The 27133-nt window shown below is 58.5% G+C and overlaps 1 protein-coding gene across 2 annotated transcripts in view; it reads right to left on the bottom strand.

Moving 5' to 3' along the window:
- Positions 1 to 1833: 1833 nt before the first annotated feature.
- UVSSA (UV stimulated scaffold protein A) overlaps positions 1834 to 27133 on the bottom strand; it is a 40209-nt gene continuing 14909 nt past the window's right edge. For both annotated transcript variants that reach the window (XM_077136206.1, XM_077136207.1), the window contains exons 4-14: positions 25809 to 25929; positions 24210 to 24530; positions 23476 to 23588; positions 22646 to 22771; positions 15714 to 15825; positions 8331 to 8508; positions 7420 to 7554; positions 6460 to 6643; positions 5792 to 5903; positions 3333 to 3513; positions 1834 to 2811 (exon numbers count right to left, since the gene is read on the bottom strand). In XM_077136206.1, coding sequence (XP_076992321.1) covers positions 2718 to 2811; positions 3333 to 3513; positions 5792 to 5903; positions 6460 to 6643; positions 7420 to 7554; positions 8331 to 8508; positions 15714 to 15825; positions 22646 to 22771; positions 23476 to 23588; positions 24210 to 24530; positions 25809 to 25929 — 1677 coding nt within the window. In that variant the 3' untranslated portion in view covers positions 1834 to 2717. The remainder of the gene's footprint in view (positions 2812 to 3332; positions 3514 to 5791; positions 5904 to 6459; positions 6644 to 7419; positions 7555 to 8330; positions 8509 to 15713; positions 15826 to 22645; positions 22772 to 23475; positions 23589 to 24209; positions 24531 to 25808; positions 25930 to 27133) is intronic.

Genomic DNA, 27133 nt, shown 5'->3' with positions numbered 1-27133 from the left:
ACCTTACAAAAATAAAAAGGATTAGGATGGGATACCATGAACGATTTTATGCCAACAAATCAGGTAACTTATATGAAACGGACGAATACTAGAAGGACAGAAGCTGCTGAAACTGACCCAAGAAGAAACAGAGAGTCTGATAGACTCACAACAAGTAAGGGGACTGAATTAGTAATAAACAGAAATTTCTCACAAAGAAAATCCCAGGACCAGCTGGCTTCACTGGTGAATTCTATTAAATGTTCAAAGGAGAATTAACATCAATATTTTACAAACCCTTCCAAAAAACAGAATAGTAGGGAACACTTCCCAGTGCATTCTATGAGGCCAGATTACCCTGATACTAAAACCAGAAAAAGATATCAAAAGAAAACTACTTATGAATATAAATGTAAAAGTCCTCAAAAAAATAACAGCAAACTGAATGAAGCAACCTGTAAAAAGGTTTATACATCAGCACCACCTGGGATTCACTTCCCATGAATCAAAGTTTCTTCGACATATGAAAACTAGTTAACATAATAACACCACATCAACAAAGGGCAAAAACACATGTTCATTTCAATAGCTGCAGAAAGAGTCCCACAAGACAAAAGCACTCAACAAGCCACAACAGAAGGCACCTCCGCCAGCTGATGACGGTACCTACAAAACTACACAACATCACATTCAATGGCGAAAAGACTCAGATCAGGAGCAAGAAGGATGCCCACTCTCGCCACTTCTACCCAGCATCGAACGAGGTTCAGACAGGAACAATTACAGAAGACAAAGGAAAAAAGGCATTCAGATTGGAAAGGCAAAAGTAAAACTATCTCTATTTGCAGATGACATAATCTTGTACAAAGACAATTCTAAGGAACCCACAAAAAAATCTATTAAACTAAACAAGTTCGGCAAAGTTTTAGGATACAAGAACAATATATAAAATTAGCTGTATTTCTATACATTAGCAATAAACAATCCAAAAATGAAATCAAGAGAAAATCCCATTTACAATAGCATCAAAAATAGTAAGTTTAACCAAGAAAGTGGAAGACTTGCAAACTGAAAACTATAAAACAGCACTGAAATAACTTACAGACATAGATAAATGGATATCCCATGCTCATGGCTCTGATGATGATGATAAGATGGCAATACTCCCCAAATTGATCTGCAGATTCAAAGCAAACCCTATAAAATCCCAGCTGCCCTTTTTTTTTTTTTTTATCTTTTGGAAAAAATGGACAAGCTGATCCTAAAATTGACATGAAAATGCAAGGGACCCAGTATAACTGGGTCTTGAAAAAGAACAGAGTTGGAAGACACTCTCTGTCAATGAGTCAGCCACGAGAACTCCCAGAGCCCACTCAGCCAGAGACCCTTGAGACGAAGAAGGAAAACGCCCCCGAGGGAGCTTCATGAAACCAGCAGCCAGGAGAGAAAGCTAGCAGATGCTGCCATGTTCGCCACATGCCTTTCCAGTTGAGAGAAACACCGAATGTCATCGGCCTTCTGGAGCCAAGGTATCTTTCCCTGGATGTCTTAGATTGGACATTTCTATAGACTTGCTTCAACTGGGACATTTTCACAGGCCTGAGAACTGTGGACTTGCAATTTAATAAATTCCCCCTTTTAAAAGCCATTCTGTTTCTGGTATATTGCATTCTGGCAGCTAGCAAACTAGAACACAACCCAAATGTCAATGATGAGTGGGGAAACAAAATGTGGTATATCCATACAATGGAGTATTACTCAGCCATGTAAGCGAATGAACGACTGATATGTGCTACAACATGGATGAACCTCAAAAACATGGTAAGTTAAAGAAGCCAGATGCAAAAGGCCATATACTCTATGATTTCATTTATGTGAGAGGTTCAGAGAGACAAAAAATAGATTAACAGATGCCAGGGACTGGGGAGGGGGAGAGGAAATAGGGAGAGGGGGAATAGGGCACTGGGTATGTTACTGGGGTGATGAAAATGTTCTAAACTTGGTTTGTGGTATTGATCACACATTTGCGAATACACTAAAATACATGAATGGTACAACTTTTAAGGGGTGAATTTTCTGCTGCATGAGTCATGTATCAATAAAGCTGTTATTAGAAAAAGAAAGGGAGGTAGCCACTGTGGATGTGAGTGCCCACTAAGACTCCGTGAAGGTGAGAGGCAAGGTACAGAAAAGAGACTGTCCACAACCCTGGGTCCATGACACAGGGCACTGTCCATTACTGGGGTGTGCCCAGCTGAACGGACCCCAGGCATCAGTGGTCGCCTCCTGGGAGGGAGAGAGGGAAATGGAGGGACTGTCCATCCTCCAGCATTTTCCGGGTACTGAGCAGCAGGTACATCCCATCTGTTTTGGGTGCTGCGATGCGCACAGACCAGGGACCTGGCTGCGAGGTCCTCTCCGCGGGGCTCTGAGGGTCTTTCTGGTCAGCTGGCAGAGCCTGGCGCCCACACAGGAAAGTCCACATCCCCGTGCCAGACAGAGCCCACCGTAGTCACTGAGTTATGTGTCGCCCACAGCTGCGCCCAGCCCTGTCTCTGCTGCCCACACCACCGTGTGCTCTCCAGTCCAAATGCAGCAGTGCGGGAGTGGTAGAGTTGGTAGCCAGAAGGAGGGTCAGCCTCTTTTTTTGCGTGGATAGGCACCAGGAATCGAACCAGGTCTCTGGCATGGCAGGGCTCTGCCTGCTGAGCCACCGCGGCCCGCCCAGGGACAGCCTTTCAGCTCAGGGCATAATTGAACTGGTTGGCAAACTTGTCGTGCTTCTTCCGGTCCATCAGGCTCATGGCCGAGGCGACCCTCTGCACGGCAGCCCTGGGGGGAGGCAGGACAGGCCACCGCGCTAGAGCCCCAGACCCCACAGGCGCGGGCTTCAGAGTGGCCCAGAAATAGGAGCCACAGCCCAGTCCTCCAGGGCACCACAGTGCCCCCCGACAGAGCCTCATGCATGGCGTGACCTGCAATGGCAGCCGGGGCTGCGTCCCCGAAAGCTGCAGGCAGCTGCCAGGGTCCCCACTCCCACCCATGCCGGGGATGCACCTCAGAACAAGGGCCCGGCCTGCCCGGGAACTGTGTGGAAGCAGCCCGGGCAGGAGGATGCGGTGGGGAGGGCTGAGTTCAGGCACCACCCAGCTGGCTATAGGCCCCCCATGCAGAGGGGGGACATGGCTGGGGGCCTGTGTGGAGGAGGGCAGAGGGCACAGGCTCCAGCAGCACCGAGCTGACCGTGGTAAACTGTGGCATGGATGCCTGGGCCAGGGGGGCTTTGCACCCCAAGTCAATCCTCCAGGGGACAAGCGGGGTGGGTGGAGGGGCACCTGGGCAGGAGTACTTACTTGGCGAAGACCTTCCTGCCGAGGCGTGCGCGGCTGGTGTTGACCTGCTGCTTCAGGTCCGTGAGCTTGGGGAACTTCTTTTTCTTGCTCTGGCCACTGCCTTTCCGGCTAACCTGGGACGAGCCCAGATCCAGCCCGGTGGCGGCTTCGATGTCCCTCATGAACTCGGGGTCCCGCCACTCTGTAAGCAGAACCACAGGCTCGGCCAGCATGGTCCTCCCCCCGGAGCCTCAGGGCACTCCCACCCCAACCAAAGGATGCCGCTCTCTGCCCTGAGTGGAGCCCAGCACTGCAGGGCCGGCCAGGACACACTTCCTGTGCCAGTCGCGACAGCAAGGGACCACTGCCCAACGTTGGAAACTGGATGCAGGGCGTGGAGCTGGACAAGGCATCTGGCAGCCCCCAGGCTGGGAGAGCTGGTGGTCTGAGTTGGCTGTGTCACCTCTGCTGGACACTGAGGCCACCCAGCAGGAGGAGGTCACAGTGCGGTGTGGGGGCCGGCCGGACACCAGCCCCAGGAGGGGCTTTTAATTGTTACTGGTCTTCCAGAGATACTCCAGCCGCGGGCCTCAGCTATGTGTCTCCACTGTGGTTTAAGCTGGACACCGAGTCATGGCGCCAGGCCCCAGACCCCTGATGCAGGCAGAGGCAAAGGTGCCAGCGCTGCAGCAGCAGGAGGAAGTGCGTCCAGCTGCCACAGGCCCCAGGGTGGGTAGGCCGCATCCCCTAAGCTCTGGGACTGGACACATGGTGGGCCGAGGGCTTGTTCAACTGCCCCCGGGGCTGCCACCTGCACTGGGCAGATGTGTGGGCGCCAGGAACAAGTGTGGCCTGAACCCCCAAGCCTGGGTGCTGACCACTGCGAGGGCCAAGGCTGCGAGGGGCAGCAGCTCCCAGGTGGCTGGCCGGGCCTCCCAGGCTGGAGTTTTGAAGTGACGGGACACAGGCCACACAGTTCAGACACAGGAATGATTAATCCGAGATTAAGGAAAACTGTCTAAACAGTTTATCTCCCAGTAATAAGAAGGCGTCACAGTTTAGGAACCCGGTGAATGGAGCAATTGTTTAAACACAACAGAAAAATGCCGGCCTCCAGTAGAGACGGAATGAGCATCTCAAGAAAATGAAGGAGCAATTTAAAAGCCTGTGAAGAAAATCAATAGCCGCCGGGTGTGCCGCCCTCCCACACAGTGGCCGGCTCGTCGCGCATTGTCGCCGAGGTTAGCACCAGGGAAAGAAAATTGCGGGCAGGCGGGGCGGGATCGATGGCGCAGTTAGGGGAGATGCCATTTCACATCTGGCTGGCCAGCCGCCGTTGACACCTGTTTGTTAACAAGGCACCGAGGGTGGAGGGTGGAGGGCCAAGCGCAGCAAGAGGCGCGTAATTTGCTCCCAAGCGGGAGCCCCCAGGAGGCCCTGCCAGGCCTGGGCACCAGGTCGAGAGCTGGGCTTCGCTCCTGTGAGACCCCCCGTGAGGACAGAGCAGAGGGCTCCTTGCAGGCTGCAGACACAGGCCTTCCCCCAGGGGGCCACGACCCCTGTCCAAGCTGACGGGGCCTGGGTGTGGACAGAGACCTGAAGGTCAGGGACCCCCACCCCCAGGCCACAGCATGCACCCTGGAGGCGGCCGTGCCACACACCCATGACGAAATGGGTGCCCTAATAGTTTTTTTTGATAATAATTTTTAAGTGGCTGAAGTCTACCCTTCATTGAGCGTGAAACTGGCTGAGACATCAGGGACCCTGGAGGCAGATCTTGGAGACCTGGCCTCAGCACGCAAAGCTCAAACCCACTGGGACCCCGGGGAGCTTGGACCATGTCCCCTGCCCTCTGCTCAGAATGCGCATGCAGGCACATACTTGCACACACCACACTCGTGCACGAGCAGACAGCCCTCTCTTCACAGGCCCTGTGCGCCAGGCCTGCCCACCTGTGCCTCCTCCTGTTGGACCCCGGCCCGGGGGGCCCTGAAGGAGCTGGTGCTGCAGGGTGCAGCCCGGGCCAGGCCAGTGGGGCAGGAGCAAGGTTAACAGATGTGGGGTGGAAAAGAGGCTGGTTTCCGATAAGTAATGTAGGGGTCAAATAACTAGTCTTTCTTGCCTCAATTCCTTCATCTGTTCAGAAAAACATAATTAAAAGTCCCGACCTAAACAAGACACAAATAAAGAAAAGATGGTTCTGGGTGTGCCTTGTCTCCATCACAGCTCCTTGAAAACACGGCTCCAACAAGGCCTGGGCTGCCTGCAGAAATATGCAAGGCGACCCTGGCTGTGCCCTCACTGGTGAGAATGGAAGAGGGCACTGGGCTGGCGAGAGGGGCGTGCAAGTAGCCTGAGATTGCACACAACTGCAGACGCTGGAGGGCCCAGCTGTGGCAGCCTGAGCCCCAGGGCTGTGCCCCACCCTCACCCGCCTGCTCCCCGTCTGCACCCTGCCCGGCCCTGTGGCCCGCACCTACCCGGGCAGAGCGCCTGCCGCTGCAGCTGCTGCCTCTGCTCCCTGGCCCTGTCCTCAGGGTTGAGGGGCTGCCCCCTGTCATCTCGAGGGACGATCTTCCCGTGGAAGGGGCACTGCAAGCAAATGGCAGAAGAGTTACGGGGTGGGGAGCCAGCCCATTGCAGCCCACTGGCATGGCTGAGTAGGCGCGCAGCGTCCACAGGAAAGGGGTGGAAAGCGAGAGCATCTGTGCCGGCACAGCCCTTCAGGGACCAGGTGGAGCGGCCTCAGGCAGCAGGTGTCCTCTCCTGTGGACCCAGGAGCGACGAGGGCAGCGGAGGAGTGCCCGAGGGAAGGGCATCTGAGGGCAGGGAAATCTGGAGAGGAGGGGAGCCCAGGGGACAGGGAGTCTGGGGGGAGGGCAGACTGGGGGTCAGGGAACTTGGGGGGAGGGGAACTTGGAAGGAAGAGAACCTGGGAGAGGGGAGCCCAGGGAGGGGAACTTGGGGGGCAGTCAGGGGCCTTCGTCAGTCTGGCCTCTCGGCCGTTCCTGGAGGCCCGGGACCCCCCCCCCATGGTGCTCTCCTCTCTCTCCCCCATGGCCCCCACCCATGACCACAGGAGGACGCTGGGCGAGCACAGCACTGGCCGGTGGGCCCACAGCCAAGGGGCATATGCATCTGGCCCCACCTTCAGCAGGTCCTGGCGCTCACAGAGCCGCCCGTCGGGCCTCGGGGCGCGGCACCGGTGCTGCACAGGCACAAAGGTGCCCGGGAAGGCGATGTGGCGGGTCCGCAGTGCCGCAGCCAGATCTGCACTGTCTGCCTCCGCCTCCACCTCGCAGGGCTTCCAGAAGCGGTGCTGGGAGTCAGGCCTGCCGAGCACGAAAGGGAGACCCTCACAGCCCATGCCCAGGGCGTGCCCAGCACCCGGGACTCGCTCCCCTGGACAGGGACGGGCCAGCCTCCAGCCCTGAGCTGCATGGGGCACTCGACAACCATTGTCCTTAATGTCAGAGCCCATGCAGTGAGTGGGAGAGAGGCAGAGAGAGAGAGGACAGCGTCCTGCAAACACCGGGCAGAACCCCGGGCCCGGCCCGGCTCAGGTGCACGTGGAGGCGGTCACCCTGGATGCCAAGGCCCTGGCAGGGAAGGGGCGAAAGCCTGGGTGGACGGGACTCCCGGAGGCACCCGGCTCTCAGCCAGCATGGCTTCATGACAAAGAAAATGGGTCCCAGGGCTACGGTTCCCTCTATTTCTCTGTGCCGCTGGGACCCCAGCCCAGCCTCAGGGAGGGCACACAGAACCATCTCCAAGAGCGAAAGGAGCCCAGAAGTGCAGGTCCAGAGGGCGGCAGAGCAGGGCAGCAGCTCCGAAACCACGGAGCTATAGGGCCCCCGGCTGGGCCGGGTGAGCAGTGCGGGGATTCCCCTCCGTGTCGGGGGCCACACACTTGCACCCTCAGCCACAGGGAGAGGCCACGTGGCAGAGCTGGCCACAAGGAGGCCACCTCACGCCGCCCCAGCACAGAGCCTTCAGCAGCCGAGGGACTGGGTGGTCCCTGGGCAGACCCTTGCGGCAGACTGAGGGGGCAGCAGGAGCACAGGGGGTAGGGTGAGCAGCGCTGGAGACTCCATGCACCCACACTCACCTGAGAATCTTCCCAGCCGTCGGAGGGTCCTGGCCCCAGTAGCACAAGTCCACGCCGAAGGGCACAACAGGTGCCCGGGCACGCTCTGCAGCCAGCCTCTGGGTCTCGTCTGCTCCCAGCAGTGCCGTGGAGGGGCTGCACGGGCAGAGCAGGATGCCCACCAAGCCCAGGCCGGCCGCAGGCTGCCTCCCTACTGCCCCAGCCCCCCGCCCCTGCTGGCCGGCAGCCCCCCTGGGTGAGCACAGGCTGTCCAGAGAACCGGCACCACGTCCGCAAAACCTTCCCCACTGCCGAAGGCTCAGCGCAGGCAGGAAGCCCCCCGTCATCCCAGCCGGACCCCCCCACGCCGTTTCCCCACCAGCCAGGCCACCGCATGGCAGTCGCATTCCCGGCACAGCCCAGGCCTGGGGTAGCCTCGTGCAGGGCTCCCCTCTTGGGCCTCAGTTTCTCTTTTTGGGGACTGAATTCTGAGGCCCCATCTAGCTCCGATCTCCTGCGCGTTTGTTTATTTTCTAGAAGGAAAGGGCTTCCTTCGAATGACATGTGAACGCGAAAGGGAAAGAGTGGCAGAAGCCCTCCGCTGCACACCCACAGTGCCCGGCAGGAGAAGCCGGGTCCTTGGGGGGCCCTGGACAAGGTCCTACTCCTGGGAAGCCGGGCTCAGCTCTGAGGACACCTGGCCATTGTGCCCACGCCAGCCTCTCAACCAGAGGCTGGCCCACCCCCGGGCCCTTGCAACAAGGAGGGCGCCTCCGTGGCCTGTCGTCAAGCTCCGGCCCTCATGCCAGCTCTCTAGACCACTCACATCCCCTGGAGGCCCCACCCTTCTGGGAGGGGTGCGGCCCCGGCTGTCTTCCACGGGCAGAAGAAAACCCAGCTCTCTGGGGAGCGGAGGCACCCAGGGAAGTCACCTTGCAGGGGGCGGCGCAGGCAGCCGGTCCTGGAGCAGCTGTGGCTGGGCAGCAGCAGAGGTGGGATCCAAGGCTGCCTTGTCCCAGGTCCTGCTGGGCTTCAAGGGCAGGCCCTTTGCCCCCGACCTCCTCACCAGGTCTTTCTGCAGGGCTTGGATGGGGGTTGCCGGCTCTAGCCCTGGAAGAGATGGGTGTGCCCACTCACGGCCACGCCCCCATGACAGGGCACGCCGTTCCACGCCATGGGCCTCACAAGGCAGCTCCCTAGCACTTGGGCTATGCCCACCCGTGCCCCTGTGGGGCTAAGACCTTCTCTCGCAGTCCCGGGGACTGGTCAAGACCACACCTGGCAGGGCTGTGAAAGCGTCAAAGCCTGCAGCCGGCCCCGAGTGCACGTTCTGAATGGCGTGGGCGTACAACAAACTGTCCAGGGAGCAGGCCTGCAGCAGGGCCCCACCTGGTGCCCCACAGGTGAAGGAGCACCCCTTCCGCACCTCAGAGCCGGGGGGTAGATGCCCCAGAGCTGTGCCCAGAAGGCCTGCGGTCTCCCTCAGCGACAGGCCTGCTGCAGAGGGGACGTGGCCTCCACGGCCAGAGAGGAGCACGTGCCCCAGACAGCTGCCCGGGCAGGGGCCACCCCAGGTGGGACATAGTGGTCCCACCCAGAGAAAACCGAGAGCCGCCTGGCTCAGCCCAGAGAGGGAGACTGGATTCCAAAGTTCCCAGTCACGCTTCCTGAGTCTATGACCACGCAGGGCGTGCTGGGACTCAGCCCACATGGTGCAGGCCGCACTCCGTCACCGGAGCTGGCCTTGAATGAACCAGTTCTCCAAGAGCTGTGGTGGGGCAGCCAGAGCCAGGCCAGGCTTCTGCAGAAACCTCCTCTCCTGACTGCGGGAGATGTCCCCAAAAGAACAGGCTGAGGAGCTCACGCTCCGGCCCATGCCCGGCACCGGCACAGCCTCCATTTGCAGTCTCTTCTCTGCAACTGCTTTTTGAGTCCCCCAGGGCTGGAAGCTGGGAGGAGGCATGGGGGGACGGGCTGGACTGGACCTAGAAACACCATGCTTGGGGGCATCCCTTGCTCCCCAAGCTCACTGGGGAGCCACCAGGCCTGGAGTTGAGCTCTTCCCCCACAGTGCCAGTGGAGGACAGCCACAGCTGCAAGGATACAGGCTGACAGGAGGACCGAGACTTCTGAGCGCAGAGCTGCAGCCAGAAGGAAAGAGCTGGGAAGACGGGCCCCAGCCTAAGTGGAGCCCACAAACAGACAGGACAAGATGCAGACTAAGCATATCCTACCATCTCAAAGAGGTCACAGAAGATGCCAGAAGCAAAGCAATATCAAGAAATCCTGACGGGGACGGGGACACTGAAGACGCCTGCTATTGAAGGGAACAGGCAGGGAAAATAAAAGGTGTGAGCGGAAGGGGCAGGCCCCAGGGACCAAGCACAGAAAGGCCACCTTTCCCGTGAGGCGTGTAGGGCTGGGCACACGTGCCACTGGAGTCCCAGAAGAGAAAAATACCGGAGTGTGGGGAATAGGAAATAATGAGCCCAACTTTCCTGAGTTAGAGGGAGGATGAAAGGGCGCACTGAGAGCCAGAGGGAAGACAGGAGGAAAAACCACAGCTAGACACATTAAAGGGAAATCTAAGAGCATCAAAGACGAAGAGGAAAACGTGAAAACTGCCCAAAGAGAAAAAGCCAACGCTCTAGAAAAAACCCTATCACAACAGCGACACGGAACGCAAGAGGTTTCGGAAGGCCATTCTGAAAGGGCTGAAGGAATACACACTCAAGCCCAGGGCTTTATGCTCTAAACCACCGATTCCACATGCGGGCGGGCAGCGAGCTCACGCCCACAGGCCTTGGGTTTGCCCACATGGCCTGTGCTGCTCTTCAAACGTTCTCAAACTGTCAAGAAGAAAAACAAATTGAAGAGTTGCTGCAAGCCATGGGAAGTAAAAGCGAGCGTATAACTTTGCCAAGTCCACTGCAGTTCCCACTGCCATCAAATCACAGAACACCCACGACACCTGGACGACACTGGGGCCCGTGGCCCAGCGAGCGGAGGGAGGGCTGCGGGGAGCGAGCCTGTGCTGAGGCCTTGCACCGTGCAGGGAGTCACGCAGACGGGGACGAGCTGCAAAAATAAACCATGGACAGCAATGTAGCATAAGTCTTTAAAATCCAGGGAGAACCACCAGAAAAATAAAAAGGGGATCGAAAGTTTTAAAATCAAAGGAAAAAAGTCAATGTAGCAAATAGCAGGTGGGACAGAAAAACCAAACGAGCAACGGCAACAGCAAATCACAAAGAGCACGGCAGATGGACGCATGCAACAAACCGCTGGAGAAGTCCGGAAATAAAGAAATGACAGCTATTTAAACATCAATGAAAACAGGCTGTGATTGGGTTAAAAATATTTAGCAATGTGTTGTTTGCAGGAGACTCACTTAAACGGCAAATGAAAGGTTGAAAATAAAAGGATGAAAAAAGATTCACTTTGCAAATAAAAACCAAAAGAAAGCTCAGTTAGTGTTAATATCAGAAGAGCGTGGAAGGGATATGTGAAGGGGTAATGGACGTGAGAAGATACGCGCCCAACAAACCTACTTAAAGCACACAGGGCAGTGCTGCAAGAGCCACAGGAAGAAACACGTGTGCAGTAAGCATGTGTGCTGAGTGAGAGTGCATGCAGGCGTGCAAGTGTGAGTGTACACACTCATGCACGGGGCATGTACAGAGTGCGTGTTCAGTAAGTGTGCACATAAGTGCAGCAGGCTCTGTTCCGACAAGTATGCGGAATTAATGGATGATTTGTATAACATGATTTAAAAGGCCAAACTAACAGATATTATAAACAAATAATTTTCAAGGATAGAAGCAAAAGTGAGCACAAAAAAAAAAGGGAGCACGAAGCCACGACAGAAACCTCAGTAAACCCTAGGGCCCTCCAGGGCCACTGACTGCTGGGTGCTCGCCAACGATCCACAACCAAGACTGGAGGTGACACACGGTACACACGCACTGCACACGCACAGGCACACTGAACACACCCAGTCCGTTGAGTGCTGTAAGGGAGACGGTGACGCTCTGGCAGGTGAGCGTCAAGGAGCCCTGCTTGGAAACGCACAGGAGCCGGGGCTTCCCGGGGAGGAGGTGAGGAGGTGGGGTGAGGAGTGACGGCGACAAAGGTAAACAACATGAGGAAGGCCTATGGTGCAAGTGTGACCAACTCCACTCTGCGCCGAGCCCCAAAGAGGAGGGAATGGGCAGCCCCTGGGGGAGGGTCACGGAGCACGGGCTGCCTGCGGCTGCCTGACGCAGGCCAGCACTCCCCTCCATGGCAGAGGTTGGGACGTACACGACTCAGAAAGGTTACACAGAGCTCACTTCTGCTGTTCACGCCTGTTGTGTGCTTCTTCTTGGAGCTGGCAACCTAGGCCCTGGGGCTACACCCTGCCCAATGCCTGTCTATAAGTAAAGCTTTACTGGAACACAGCCTTACACACCGGCATACAGGTTGTCTGCCGCTGCTTTTGCACTGCAGAGCACTCGTAAGCACCCACAAAGCCCGAACTCCTTACTCTCTGCTCTTCAGAGTCCGCTGGCCCTGCCTCGGGCACCCTCAAGCCCTGGCCAGGCCAGCACACGCTGCACCTGCCACCACCCTCAGGGTCCGCGTGAGCTGAGGCTGGAGAACGCGCACAAGAGCCCCTCAGAGGTGACTGGCCCCTCAGCGCCCCTGAAGGTGCCACGATTCTGAGGCCCTCAAGCCCAGCCGCAAGCTGCACTGAGTGGGCCTGACTTACCTCGGTCGTCCAACAAGACCCCTGAAGCAGAGCCACAAAAACCGCCACACGCCACCCACTTGGTTTCTAGCAGGGCGTCAGCACTAGCTGATGCAACACCTACGCAGGCCGCCCGTCAGCACTGGGACATCACGTGCGCGCGCGCACACACGCGCACGCATGCCCACACGTGTGGTACAGGCCGGCACACACAGGCACACACCCATGCACCCATGCACCCACGCCAGCACACACGCAGAGGGGAAGCAAGCCTGGTTAGGGAACAACGTGACATCCTGACAGATACAATCACAGCCACACCGTCAATGCGAGATTTCCTAAAAGTTACAAGAATGAGATACATCTTTCATTGATTTGTTGTTTTAAAGCATTAAAAAGATGGGTATGCGTGTTATAGCAGGGTAAACGCTGAGGGCACTAAAAAACACTGCCGTTTTCAAACTGCTTTAGAAAATCAATCTTGCTGACACACTTTCAAAGTAAAAACCCAAAAAGCAGACAGCATTGCTCAGATGCCAGGAGCAGGCACTCTCGGGAAGAATAAGGGACTCTCAGAAAAGCAGATCACACAGCACGGCCAAAAGCCTGAAGCCGCCGCAGTGCCTCATGCGCGGGAGCTGGCGAACTCGAGAGCAAGGTCTTGGCTCCAACTTACTCCCACAGCTGCTTTTAGAAAGAATCATAAAAATGTCCAAATCCCCTTTTTTGTTTAAATTGACCAAATGGCACCTATTTGCCTGAAGCACTAGCGCAGACAGTGCTGGCGAGATCGATCGATAGGAGGAAATGGAGAGGCCGGGCTTCAGCTCAGTTCGGCTGCGCTGCTGACACTATTGATTTTACCAGTTCAGCTGGCCTCGTAATTAAAATGTAAATTTGAGAAAGAGATTATGTCCTGACAGAAATGGTGGGATTAAGGGGAAGATAAAAGCCCCTCAGTGAAAATTCAGAGAAAGAAATGAGAAAAAAAGCGCAGCCGTGCAGGTTCAGAGCGAATCCGACGCCGCTACTCGCCCGCCTCGACTGGAAAGGCTGCGGCAGCCACGGCCAGGGCGGCTCTCCAGCTCCCAGGGCCCGGGCCTGGAGGGCGCTGGCAGGCAGGGCCCTAGCATGTCCTCCAGCATGGACCCCTCTCCCCGCAACTCTAGCAGGGCCCCCATGCCCCCACCGTCCTCTCTGGACCTTCTCCAGGAGATGGGCGCGGCACCCCCATTCTCAGGTCTCAGCTTCTCTGCCCGTTCCTGGGGACCTCTGTGGATGCCAGGCTCCCTGGTGCTGCCCCCCTGGAGGAAGGGGGACAGGGTGCGCCCATGTCTACCCCAGAACATGAGCCCCACCCAGGCTTAGCGGCCAGAGCCACCTCCGTCCCCACCTTGTGCTGTTGGGGTCTGTGCCCGGCAGCCCTCCACCTGGCAGGGCCTGGCACGGCAGCACTCCCACATGGAGCCCACTGCCTTGGCAGGCCCCCACCCCCCTTGGGGAAAGCATGGCCGTCCCCCCATGGAACCCTCACCCAGCAAGGGCAGTCTCAGGCCCACAGAGCATGGAGCTGAGCTGGCTGCCCTGCATGGCCTCGCAGGGACAAGGGGGACACTGACCCTGCTCCCACAAGGCACGATGCAGCTGAGGAGGCCATGGCTGGGCGGGAGCCGAACCCAGGAAACCATGGGGGGTTGTCCTGCTCCTTCCGGCCTGGGGCCCTGCTGCAGAGACTTGAACGGGGGTGCAGGTAGGGGATGCTGACAATAGCTTCAGGGCCCCTACCACGCCTGAGGCTGAGGCCAGATGGCTCAAGAGCCAGGTCAGCGGGGCTGCCCCCGAGCCGTGGCCCTGCACACCTTCTATGCGTGCCTTCCTCGCAGCATAGTGGCCACACAGGGCAGCAAGTTGGAAGCTGTGTGGCCTCATAACTCTGTCTTTCCATCAAACCAGCTGGCCGGCACAGGCCCAGCTCGCCCAGTCAAGGGCAGGGGACACAAGCCACACCCGGCAGCCCGTGGGCAGAGGCAGCAGGCGCAGCGGGTCAGGGCACAGCTCCACCAAGTCCCCACGTGGCTCATCAGGGCTGAGGACACGGGAACGCCCCCAGCGCACTGGGGTGTTGCCGTCATCAGCCACCATCATCACCACTGTTGTCTACACCATGGTCACCGTCATCACCATCACGACCGTCACCATCACCACCAACACTGTCACTGTTGTCACCACCATCAGCACCATCACCGTCACCACTGACATCATCACCACCATCACCATCACCATGATCATTGTCATAGCTACTCATCACCATTGTCATGGTCACTGCCACCGTCAGTCGTCACTCATTATTGTCACTGCCACTCATCACCATCAGTCGTCACTGCTGTCGTCACCATCACCTGCTGTCACTGTCATGTCCATCATGTTATCACCGTCACCTGTAACGACTGTCATCAGTCATCACTGCTGCTGTCACCGCTGTCATCTGCCATCAGTCATCTGTCGTCATCACCATCATCCTGTTGTCACAGTCTCTGAATGTTGTCAGTCGTCACCACGGCCATATGTCGTCACTGCCATCATCACCATGTCACTGTCGTCACTCATGTCACCATTGTCTGCCATGTCACCATCATCACCATCGTTACCTGTCATCATAGTCGCTGTCACCGCTGTCACCACTGTCACTGGCAGCAGCAGCGGTGGCAACGCGTCCCACCCCCCACCTCTGACTGAGGAGGTCACAGCCCGACTTCTGGAGATGGCGTCTTACCTGTCCGCTCATGTCCAGCCTGTTCCAGACCAGGTGGAGCCACAGACAAGCCTGTCAGCCTAGCCGGGGCTGTCCTCTGAGGTGTGGGGACCCGGGCAGCCACACCCTGCCTGCCCCCACCCCACCCGCCCTGCCTGTCCCGGACACTCAAGCAGCAGGGGCCCAAGTGGGTAGGGCGGTCCCTGCACTTGACAGCTGCCTTTGATGCCCCCAGGTGCCTTGTGGGCAGTGTGGGGGTTCAGCTGGGGGGTCGCAGGTGAGGGTTCTGGCCACAGGTAGCTGCATCTAGGAGGGGAGACAACAGGAGCCAGGAGATGGGCAGAAGGCCAGTTCCAACAGGACTTGGTGTCAGGAGGGTGCACGAGGCCAAGGCTGAGGAAACTCCTAGAGCCGGTGAGGCAGGACACGGTGCAGCCAAGCCCTGGTGGGCTCGGGGGACCTGGGCAGTATGCACAAGGGCCAGCAGGGCCAGCCTGGGGGACCCTGCTGGGGTCTCAGGCACACAGACCACCATGCCCATGCCTGACCATCTCCCACCTGGACTGTGGGTGCCTTGAGGGTGGAGCAGGGCCAAGTCATTGCTGCAGTCACACCCAGGACAGGTTCACCTGGCTAGCCCTGCTTGAGGCCGCCTCCCTGGCTCCTGCAGCTGCTGTGGACAGCAAGCACTGGGCGGCTGAGTTGCCATGGCGTCCAGACGCCCGTAACGAACTCTCATCTCGTCTCATACCTCTGCACACACTGTCGTGCTGGGTCTGCCGCAGGGGCACTGGTACCGCCCCCAATGGCACCCCCAGCCCCCCATCCACTCACTGCATGTGGGCCAGAGGTGCTTGGGGACGTCGGCTTCAAATCCCTCCTTCTCGGGCACCTCCACGAACTCCTCATCGTCCTCACTGTCCTGGTCCCCAACCGGGGTCCCCATCTGTGGAGAAACCCCAAGCACAGTGAGCCCCAGGCAGGCAGGGGTTGTGCCCCAGCGAGCCACTCTCAGTGCCATCTCCTAGGCAACACCATCTCCAAACAATTCCTCATGCCAAGGGGCACCAACGCCAACCACCAAGGGTTACCCATGAGCCCCAACCCGTGGGAGGGACGTGCGTGTCCACAGGAGGTTTTCCTCCGACACAGGGGGCTTCCGTGCAGGCAGTGGCCTGCTGTGCTGGGTCAGGCCATAGGTCAGCGCGAGCCTGAAGCCCGACTGGGCAGCTGTGCTGACCCAGGGCAGGCAGGACGCTCAGGAGGGAGGCGACTGTCCTGAAGCACTTGCTCCTTCAGACTCACTAATTAGGAAGACAGCACGTAGTGCCCTGCCGCCCCTGGTCAAGGCATTGCCTGCGCCATCCACCGGGGGCCCACAGTGCCCCTCCCTTGGGCAGCCCTGCAAGCGTGCGGGCCACAGGGAGAGCAGGGCGGCGGGCTCAGCGCTGTTCTCCTCACTGGGGGCTGTGGCAGCCAAGCCATTTCCTCAGCCACGTCCAGCAGGGCTAAAGCGACGTCCAGAAGGAGATTCCTGCCAGACCCTGTGCAGTGGGGCACTTGGCCATCGCCAAGGAAAAGCACTGAACATCTTCACTGCCCAGCCCCTGCCTTTACTCCCAAAAGTCACTCTCTACGGTGACACTGCTGAGGCCGGCCCAGCGCGGCTTTGTTTCCCACACGCAGGAAGGACTGTCACAGACCTGAGACCCCCGAGGACCGCCCAGAGTGCCCACGGTTGGGAGGCCTGGGCGTTCGCCAGAAACCCAACCAAGGTGAGTGGAGGGGCCGTCCCTGGCCCGCCCAGCGGCGTAATCAGATGCAAATGCACTTGGAGTGCGACCACTGCCGCGCATCTGGGAGCCCCGGACACATTCATCACGGGAAACTGTAATTTTTGTTATCAGTCTAACACTGATCAAAAGGGAAGCCTGTCCCCACCGCTGACCTGTGAAACGTCCCAATTATACTCTTTGGAAATGACAGGGGCACTTAACTCCCGCGCTGAGCAAATGACGACGATCAATCACGTTTGAATAACAATGAGCCACGGACCTGAAAATTATTTTTGTATAGAATCTACCCAGGAATTTATGAAAGGTGGAGAGCAGCCCAAGGTTCTGGGGCATTGCGGCTCTCGGCTGGCGCGGCACGTAGCCAACACTAAACAGAATTTATGCGTTTTAATTTTCTAAAAGGTAGATGTGGGTTTGGTGCTACAATGCAGAACAGAGTGCCAGCTTTAAATATGGGGGTCGTTTTCATAAAATATTATGTGTATTGCTCACACCCTCAGATTTCACTGGGGACTTTTATTAAATTTTCATTTCCTAAAAAGTACTTAACTGCTTAGCTAACTATTAGGACCCCCCTTCTTTCTCTGCGGCAGAAGGCGGGGCGTCAGGGGCGGCTTTGCTGGGGGTGAGGCCCCTGCAGGCACCAGCTTCTCCTGGACAGCACTCACCGCAGCTCCCACCCCACGCCTGTGTGACGTCCAGGCCACATCAGCTCAGAACCGAGACCGGCTTTGTGGCACAGGCCAAGCGGCACCTGCCTACCACCCACCGCCCACCTCAGCCTCGGGGCAGACCTGCCCGCTGGGCGCGTGCATGCCGCCTGCTCCCCTCGTGATCCCATCCAGAGGCCTGGTGTGCAAGGAGCCAAACGGCCCCTGTCCGCCCCAAGAGAGACTCCTCCTCTTCCCCGGAAAGCGCCCGCCACCTGAGGTCCAGGGCAAAGACGCAAGGGGGCCGGAGGCCAGGCGAGGGGCACAGGGGCCCTGCAGCTTGGTCCCCGGTGCCGTGTTCTCCATGCGGCCTCTGGCATCAGGCCACAGGTTTTCACGTTTGTGGCAGACATGCAGAATTTGGTACCCAAGAACCGAGTTTTCCAACCACGATGAAACACCAGACGCAAGCAAGAGACCCAAACTTCACCTGTGTGCGGAGAGGGCACTGCTACCTCCTCCCTCGCTGGACAGCCAGTGGCCCTCAGCCCACCCCAGGAGTGGCAGGCACCACGGCGCTGAGCAGTCTCGGGGCCTCGGGAGGCACCATGGGACTGGCCATCAGTTCTATACAAGCGATTCTCACCCAAAGGTAAAAGGATTTAGAAAAATGAACCTCTGCGACCATAATTAAACAAGCCATAAAATGGCTAAAATACACACCGCAATCAGCTTACAGAAGGAGCTGTGGTGAGGTCACAGACACGAGGCAAAAGCAAGGGAACAGGCGCGGGGGCTCCCCACTCACTAAAAGCTGCACGCAGACTACAGCTGGGGCCATTAAATAAATTTTGTACGATCTAATTAACTTGGTGCGCAATCTCAATTACTTTTCACCCAAGAAATCACTTTTGTTCAGTTTTATGTGTGTCTGTTTCCCTTTTTAAAAAAAAAAAATGATGTAAGGCATGGTCAGACAAGTGAACTCTAAACTTCATTTGTCTTTCAGCAGGCTTGATGGCCATGCATTTAAAAACCCATTCTATCTTATAAACTAAAAATTAAATGTACTCAGCTGTGATGGTCGTCAGTGCATCTGCTATTTATATGCTAATGCCCTCCCTGGAAGGCCGTGCAAATTACCCACCAGGCCAATAGCTCATGTGCCCCCGCCCTGCCAGAGGCGCCCCTCCCGAGGGCCGGCACCCAGCGCTGACCATGGCCAGCCTGTTGGAACAGGCGACTGCGAGGTCAACGCCATCAGGACAAAACAGTCTGCAGAGAGGCCTTGGAGAAGGTGCTTCCACCTCCTAAAAACAGAGAGCTCCAAAAGATATTCTAAAGCAAATGAGCATTTTCCAGAATGACTGTCTTTCTATAAAACCCAAGCTTGTTAAACATAATTTTGACATCAGAAAACGTTTGGGAAGTGGGCTCTCCCCACCAAACTCTTCACACTCGTCTCATTTAAACCATTAGCAGAAAAAGAGTGGAGCACACTGGACTGGGAGAAGGCACTGAGGGGCCATGGGACCTGGCCGCTCCGTGAAGCCCAGGTCTGGGCCGCTGCGCGTAGCCAGGAGGTAGTGGCAGGTCCATTTCCAGAGCGAGGCTGGGACCGAGGGCCCGCTTGACCCGCCGGAGGTGGGGGCATCGGCAGCGCTCCGATGTCAGCTGGGCCCCGCACTGACCGCTCAGCGCCAGCAGCCCGAGGTCAGCTGTAGGCCGCACCCTGAGTAGTGGCTGCGCAACCAGTTCCCGCCGAAAGGGGGGGGCTGGTGGCGGTGCTGGGGGAGCGGGCGAGTCGTCGCTGCTACCCGCGGCCTGCATAAGGCCCGCGGCGTACCCAGCGGGGTGTGGAATTATAGCACTGTGCCCGCGCCAGCGAGTCCCTGTCGTCCCTCTGAGGCGCACCACTGAGGCAGGCAACCTCAGGCGAGGGAAAGGGAGCCCAGCGGACATCTGCTCCAGGGTCCTCCATGATTCACGCACACATGCACGCACACATGCACCTATGCTTGCACACATAGGTGTGCACACACCCACATGGGCACCCTACACCCAGAGAAGAGAGCCCTCTCCCTCAGCCTGACCTTTGACCTTCACAGGTCAGAGAGCAAGTGGCCAAGCTCACAGGAGCCCGGGAGGGGCGGACGTGCGGGGGAGGGTGCCCGGCCGGGTGGCAGCAGCACCGCGGGTGGGGCCTTCCTCAGGAGCCACTCCCCCCGGGCAGCGTCCCCTGAGACTCGGACTCCTCCTATGCAAGCAGGGGCCATGACATAATCCCCGGTGGGGAGGTCTCTGGGATCTGGGCTGGGGTCTCCCAGGCCACTGGGCGGGGAGGGGGCCATCAGCAAGCCCCCCCAGCTCAGGGCCCTCCTGGGTCCCGCCCCGGCCCTCCCAGCCCCTCCCCAGGCTGCTGCGTGGCGGCTTGGCCTTGGGTGTGATGGAGGAGGCGTCACGTCAAGGCCGCCAGCATGGAGCCCGGCAGACTGGTTGACGAGCAGCTGATTTAGCTGCTGCCTCCAGGAGCTGCCGCTGCACCAGACTCTCTGCTGCCCGGCCTCTGCCTGTCCTTTTCACCCATAGGAAGGCCACGCGCACGGTTCTCTGAGCAGCGCGGGAAGCTTTTCCTGGCAGAGGTGAGGGGCCGGGGGCACCTCAGCAAAGCCACTGGACGCTGCCTAGGGGCCAGCTCTGAAGGCGGGGTCTTGGGGGGAGGCTTGTCTAAAAGGAGGCCATGGATGGATGCGGACAGACCGACACCCAGGCTCTGAAAGAGCTCAGGGGTGTCCAATGCCACGCAGACTCGGTCAGGAGCAGAGAAGGGACCCACGTGGCTGTCTCAGCCTTTTCAACCACAAAACAAAAACCCCACAGCCGACAGCACTAAAGAGACTGATGCTTAAAATTATTTTTTCTGACTTACCGGTTGGAAGAAAATTAATACTTTGTTAATTACACAATACAGAGTAATTGGCGTCCTTCGCTACACAATTAAGCAGCCAGCGATTTAAAAGTTTCAAAGGATTTTTATCAGTTTAACGGATGTAGCAGCCACGGATTATTGCCCATCCCCTGTCGGAGCCAGGCTGGAGGCTAAATCTCCGCAACGATCCTCCATATTGATCCGCTCGAGATTTATCCCCGGCCTCCTTCCAAACGGAACGGAGACGGGCAGACTCCATAAAACAAACAGTTAAACATATTTAAACTGGCTTAAGTATTTTTTAAAGATGGAGCGCCTCTGTCACAGGACAGCAGCCCCTGTGGGAACAATGGGGACGGCAGGCCGAGCCCCAGGGCACTGAAGGACGGCCTCGGGGCCTGGCCCGGGGGTCTGAGCCTCTGTCCCTGGCTGTGACGAGGGAGGGTCACATGCCTGTGTCAGCCGCTCTGCGCTTTTCAGAAGTTCCAGAATATTTAAATCACGTGTGATTGAATTAGTGCCTTCAGCTGACCCGCTCACACGCAGGGTTAACGACGCTGATCCTGAGTTAAATGGGGAAACACGGCAGCAAGTGATGTAAACCCTTCATGAATTTTATTTGAAAATTAGTGAACAACACCGCGTTCATAATTTCTAATTAAAACGACCCTAATTACCACGGACACCCGGTGGCCGCCCCTCCCGGCCAGCCGCAGCTATTCTGGGAAGCGGCGGCGCCAAATGCTCCATCTCCAGGCGGCTCCCGCACTGCGCTGCCAGCTCATGGCTAGCGAAGTCCCCCCGGGCTTCAGACCCAGAGCTCGGAGAAGGGTCTAGAAAGCGCCCATCCAGCTGACAAGGGGGATGCATCCCTCACGTGGAAGCCTCCCCAGCTCGGCGGCGCTCCCAGATAAGGCGGGCCGGACCGCGGGGCCGAGGGGCCAGGGGCACCTGCAGGGGCCACCTCTGTTCACCCCTCAAGCCTTCCAGCTGGGGAGTGTCCCCACCCCCCCACAGCACACAGGTCCTGGGATAACTGACCAGCCGGACGGTGTGTTGCCCTGCCTCTAGGCAGCAGCTGTGAGGATGTGGGCAGCTCACAGCCCCGACTGCTCAGACGGGGCCTGGCCCCAGGATGAAGGCTGAACGGTACATGTGTGCCCGGCCTGGGGGTCGGAGCCATTGCCCGTCCACTGCCAAGGCCATGCAGTAGGGAGAGCAGGGTGGGTCCGATGACCATGAGCTGGGCACAGTTCCGGCCGGCAGTGACCAGTTGTGGGGAGCAGAGCAGGCTGCCCTCTGCTGGCTGCGCCTGGGGCTGCACCCTCGGGCACCTGACCGGCCAGCCAAACCCCCAGGACACGCCAGGCCACTTTACAGCTTTGTCTGACTCAAGGATCTTCTCTACCGCACACTCCAACCCTTCAAGCCACTGTACCCTCGGCCAGGATGGGCAACAGCTACGGGGCGTTTGCACCCCAGGAAGGGCACACCCCCCATGTGCCTCTGTGGGAGGTACCCGGCGGCACTCGGCTCTGGGTCCAGGGCTGCCAGGAGTGGTGAGTTGGGTCCTCTCTGCGAGCACAGCCTTCTCATCGGGAGCAAGCTGCCCCAAAGGCCTGGATAGAGCTGAAGGCGCGTCGTCCGGGTCAGGTGCTGGAGGCCTCCCTGCCTGGCCCCACGTCGGCCCTGCCCTGGCCTGTGGTCCTCACCTTGGCTCCCAGCCCAGCAGAGACAACAGAGGCAGCTGTTGTGGCATGTCCACTGCCCAGAGCACAATGTGGAGGTTGCATGCAGCAGATGGCAGGAGACCAGCTGGGGGACACCAACCGGCTTCAGGCCGCCCTGAGCCCACGTCCCACCGTGGCCGCCCCGAGGCTCCCCCCCAGCGTGGGCGGTGGTCAGGACAGTCACTGGGGTCTAGCTGGGCCACCTCCTGCAGGCTCTGCTCGGGCCCACCTGTGTGGCACCAGTACACCTGGCCCTGGAGGCCCCTTCCAGGGAGTCGCAATGACAGGACCAGACCCCCGACTTTCTGAACTAACCTGATGCCCGAGGAGGCCCCGCTGGGGGCCAGGTGGGCCTGCAGCTCAGGCCAAGTCGTGCAGGGCAGTGGGGACTGGCCCAGGCCCACAGAACAGGCCTCCCAGGTCAGCGTGGAGCTCCCCTCTTCCCCCAAGGGGTGGACTCCCACCCCACTTCCCTGTGCTCAGCCCCAGTTCCGAGCAGGAAGGAGCTGGGGTCCTTCACACCCAGCGAGCTTGCTGGCCGGAGGGCTGGGATGGGCCCCAGAGGGCTGCACAGGGCACAGGGTGTGGAGAGGCTGGAGTGCCCGTGGACCTGCTGCGGCGACCCCACCCCCCCTGCTCTGCAGGCCTACTGGTCTCTCACCATCCTCCAGCCTCCTGCAGGCTCGATGTGGAGATACTTGGACTTCCTGACGGCGACATCCAAACCGGCCTTGAGGTCGATGGCACGCTTCAGCCGTGCGTCGTGGACCCCAGCGCGGGTGAACAGCTGCAGGGAACAGGCATCACCACTGCCCCCAGGAGCTCTGTGGCAGGCCTGAGCCACCCCTACCAAGGGGCATGGCAGGGGGTGTCAAGGACCCAGGGCCAGAGCTCCCAGGAGGATGGGTCCCCAGTTCCCAGGGACTCTGAAGCAGCCCCTCTGGCCCCTTTCTCCACGCACTCCCTCCTGTCACCCCACAGGGACCTCGATGCCGCTCACCAGCCCGGGTATGTGTGGGGTCCGACACAGCATGTGACAGCAGACAAGGCACACCAAGCTCAGGGAGCCTCAGCCGCAGCCCCTCACCCTGCTCCCCGAGCCACACCTCCCGCTCCCCGAGCTGCCCCCACCTTGCTCCCCAAGGTGTGCCCCCTCACCCTGCTCCCTGAGCCACACCTCCCACTCCCCGAGCTGCCCCCACCTTGCTCCCCAAGGTGTACCCCCTCACCCTGCTCCCTGAGCCACACCTCCTGCTCCCCGAGCTGCCCCCACCTTGCTCCCCAAGGTGTACCCCCTCACCCTGCTCCCTGAGCTGACCCCCCTGCTCCCTGCGCCGCACCCCTGCTCCCCAAGGTGTACCCCCTCACCCTGCTCCCCAAGCTGCCCCCCCACCTTGTTCCCCAAGCCGCATCTCCCCCAGCTCCCCAAGCTGTCCCCCAACCTTGCTCCTCGAGCTGCCCCCCCCCACCTTGTTCCCCAAGCTGCCCCACCTGCACCCAGGAGCTCGCGGCTGGAAGGAACTTGTTGTGGATGAGCCTGAGTGCGTCACGGGCAGCATGGATGACAGCGCTGTTGTCTTCACTCTCCTGTACTTTCAGGTCATCTGGAACAGAGCACGTGTGGGTCAGGAGCGTGGACACACCCCCGGCTAACACTGGGTGACCAGTGCTGCCAGGGAGGCCACCACCACCCACGGGTGTGGAGAGGGGGCCAGCAGGGACAGCCACACCTGCCCCACCATCAGCCCAGGTTCCCCTGTGATGCCAGAAGACGTCCAGCTTGCCACCCTGGGGAGACTGCTGAGCACCACGGGGCTGGGCTCTGGCCCCAGCAACGAGGCTAACCAGAGCCCAGGCCCGGAAGGCAGTGCCAGCGAGGCTCAGGGAGACATGCGTCCTACCCCAGCTGTGCAACAACCCAGGTGGTCAACCCTGGGACCCTAGGGCACCAGGGACACTGTGCGGCCGGCCCCCATGTCCGTCCTCACCTTCACCCCTCATCCCCACCGTCAATCCCCACTCCTGACCCTAGCCTCTACCCTGGCCTCGCCCTCCCCCATGCCCCCATCCTAACCTCCTCCCTTGCCCTCACCCCGGCCTTGCGTCCCCACCCTCATACCCCCTTCATGGCCCTTCACGGTGGGCACAGCCCAGAGACTGCAGAGGAGCTAGGTGACCCCTGACACCGGCCCCCAGGGTTCCCAGGGGGCTGGGAGGGCCGTCACCTGAGGACAGCTCCAGGTCCAGCGCGTACTTGTGTGAGCCCAGCCCGTGGTTCCGGACGAAGGCCTCCTCGCCCGGGTCCTCATCCTCATCCTCATCCTCGTCCTGGCCCTCGTCCTCCGACAGCCCCTCCCCAGCCCCCCAACAGTGAGGAGCGACAGACAGCTGGGTGCTGCAGCAGGGCTGCTCGTCATCCGGGGGGCCCTCAGCACAGGGGGTGCCCGGGGCAGGCAGTCCGGGGACTGCAGTCCAGTCACACGGCACCAGTAGCCGAAAGCAGCTGTCAACCTCTGTCAGGCAGGACCCGATCTCTCCAGACATTTCTGCCAAGAGACAAGAAGGCGCTGGCTGACACCGTGCTTTGGCCCAAACGCCCCTCCCCCCGCCCCCAAGATGTGGGGCGGAACCCGTGCCCCTCCAACCCGCTGGGCCTACCGCACACCCAGCCTGCCCCCGTCTCTGCAACCACCAGGTGTCCTGGAAGCTTCCCAACTGTCTGAGAGCCTGCGGGGCCACCCCCGCAGCACTGCCCGAGATGAGACCACCCGTGAAGGCCCTGGGGGGCAGGCAGGAGCAACAAGGCCCGAGTCAAGTCTCCTGGCCAGGACAGCCAACGCCGGCATCACCCCACACGCTCTGCAGGGGCCTCTTCAGAAGCCCCAGGGTGCAGCTGCACACACTGGGGGGACGCCTGTGCCCAGATTTCTCCTGGGGAGGCCCGGCCAGGATGTGGGTGCCGGCAAGAGCCTGCACCTGGGGTGTGGGAGCCCTGCAGCACGGCAGAAAGTACCTGCCAAATACAGGCCTTGGGACCCTTCCCACAGACATGCGCTAAGCGCCCCTGCCCCTCACTGTGCTGCTCTTCCCACAAGGTCAACAGACATGAACCCTGGAAGCAGGACCCGTGGCCCCTGAGGCTGCCTGCGGCAGGGACCCTCCCTGCAGAGATGGGAGCAGGGCGGGCTGGTCTCCCATCCACAAGAGGTGGGGGCGCGCCGCTGCCCCCCGACCCTGACAGAGCAGTGGCCTCCCTGGGGGACAGATGACGATGCCCTCCTGCTCCTTTGGACTGTTTGTGGGTCCTCTGCTCAAAGCTTGGGCGGCTGAGCCTGTGCCCACAGCGCCCCACACCACCCCCCCCTACCTGTCCTGGGAAAGGCCGCTGCCAGGAAGCAAATGGTGGCGTTTCATTAGGTTTGGTTGGTTGGGGGGGGGTAGATGACCAAGAGCAAAGAGCGGGGCAAATCTTCCGGGGATCTCCTGCTGGGCCAGGAAGCTCAGACCACCGCCTGGATGGACTCTTCCTTCTCCTCCACGTCCTCCTCTGATGGTTGTCCTTGTCTCACTTCCCTCGAGCTCCATCTCTCAACCTCTGTTCTTCCCCGCCCCCTGCAGAGCTCCCTCCAGTAAGAGTTATATCCATCAGCACAAATGCCAGGGGTGCCTCTGTCACGCTGGCCCAGGCAGAAAAGTTCCTGGGAGCAGGTCTGGGTGTGCGGCTGAGAGGAGCCCCACACCTGGGCAGTCTGTCAGCCCACCAGGTCCTGTCCAAGGCCGCTGTGACTGGAAGGAAGGGTGGACAATACAGACGAGCAACTTGCCTTCCATCTCCCTCTCGGCATGCTTGGCTCGCTCTCTGTAGATGGCGTCCAAGTGCTTTTGCTTCCTCTCATCTCTCTCTCTTTCTGCAACAGTTCTGACATTCACATCTTGAAAATCCACCTGAGAAATTGAGACTAAGTGTTAGGCCTGTCTATAAAGGACACGAAGAAAGGGTAAGTTGAATGCTCTGTCCAGGCAGCTGGACCCTATCTGGATCAGATGCTGCATAGAGGTCCAGCCCAGCACCACACCAAAGTTAAACAGTGAGCGAGGGCTCTGGAAACAGATAACGGCTGCAGTAATGGGCAGATGCCAAAACCAGAACAAGGCAACGCTAGATAGCAGAACCGCGTGCTGTCCTGGCCGGCCCCTCCCACCCCAGCTCCTACTCTGGCTAGCCCTGTGTCTCCAGGAACCTGCCTTGCACCTGGAGAGGGCATGCAGCACTCCCCTACGGGGTGCTATGGGAAAGCAGCCGGATGGTGACTGAGCCAGGGGCCCCAAGACTCTGGCCACAAGCTATCCTCCAAACTCACTGTGTGGACAACCCCTGAAGGAGAGCACTCGCACAGGTCCATCTACAAACACTGGGAGAGAGCTTGTCTTTTTTTTTGGTGTACATTCCTGACATTCAATGAAAGTGCTGTCACAGCACTAGATGGACACAATCTTAAGAAATAGATGTCTCAAAGTCTAAATTTCAGGACTAACACATTAGAATTTCAAAGTATAAAAAAAATAAAAAGAAATAAGAATTAAGTGGGAGGTCTTCGGACTTTAAAGTTTATTATAAAGCCACAGTGGTCCAAACAGCATGGTACTGGCACAAATATAGACATATTGATCTACTGGAATTAAATTGAGAATTCAAAATGAGAGCCTCAGATTTATGGTCATTGGATTTTTGACAAGAGCCCTAAATCCGCTGACCCAGGACTGAGTACTAAATGGTGCTGAGAGAACTGGATATCCATATCCAAAGAAATCAAAGAGGACCCCTGAATTATCCCTATGCAAAAATTAACTCAAAGCAGATGAAAGACCTAAATATAAGAGCCAGGACCATAAAGCTCCAGGAAGAAAATACAGGCAGGAATCTTCAAGGCCTAGTTACAGGAGGTAGCTTCCAGACTTTACAGCTAAAGCAGAAGCAATGAAGGAAAAACAGATAAATGGGAACTCCTCAAGAGTGAACACTGCTTTGCTTCAAAGGACTTAGTCAAAACGGTATAAAAGACCGGCGATGCGGTGGGAGAAAATATTCGGTAAGGGTTTGATATCCAGGCTGTACTGGTTTGCTAACGCTCCTGCAAACAATTACGAG

The sequence above is a fragment of the Tamandua tetradactyla genome, chromosome 19 (genome assembly GCF_023851605.1).
Source record: "Tamandua tetradactyla isolate mTamTet1 chromosome 19, mTamTet1.pri, whole genome shotgun sequence".
NCBI classification, from domain to species: Eukaryota; Metazoa; Chordata; class Mammalia; order Pilosa; family Myrmecophagidae; genus Tamandua; species Tamandua tetradactyla.
The sequence above is the reverse complement of the archived record's forward strand: the minus strand, read 5'-3'. Positions and strand labels throughout refer to the sequence as shown.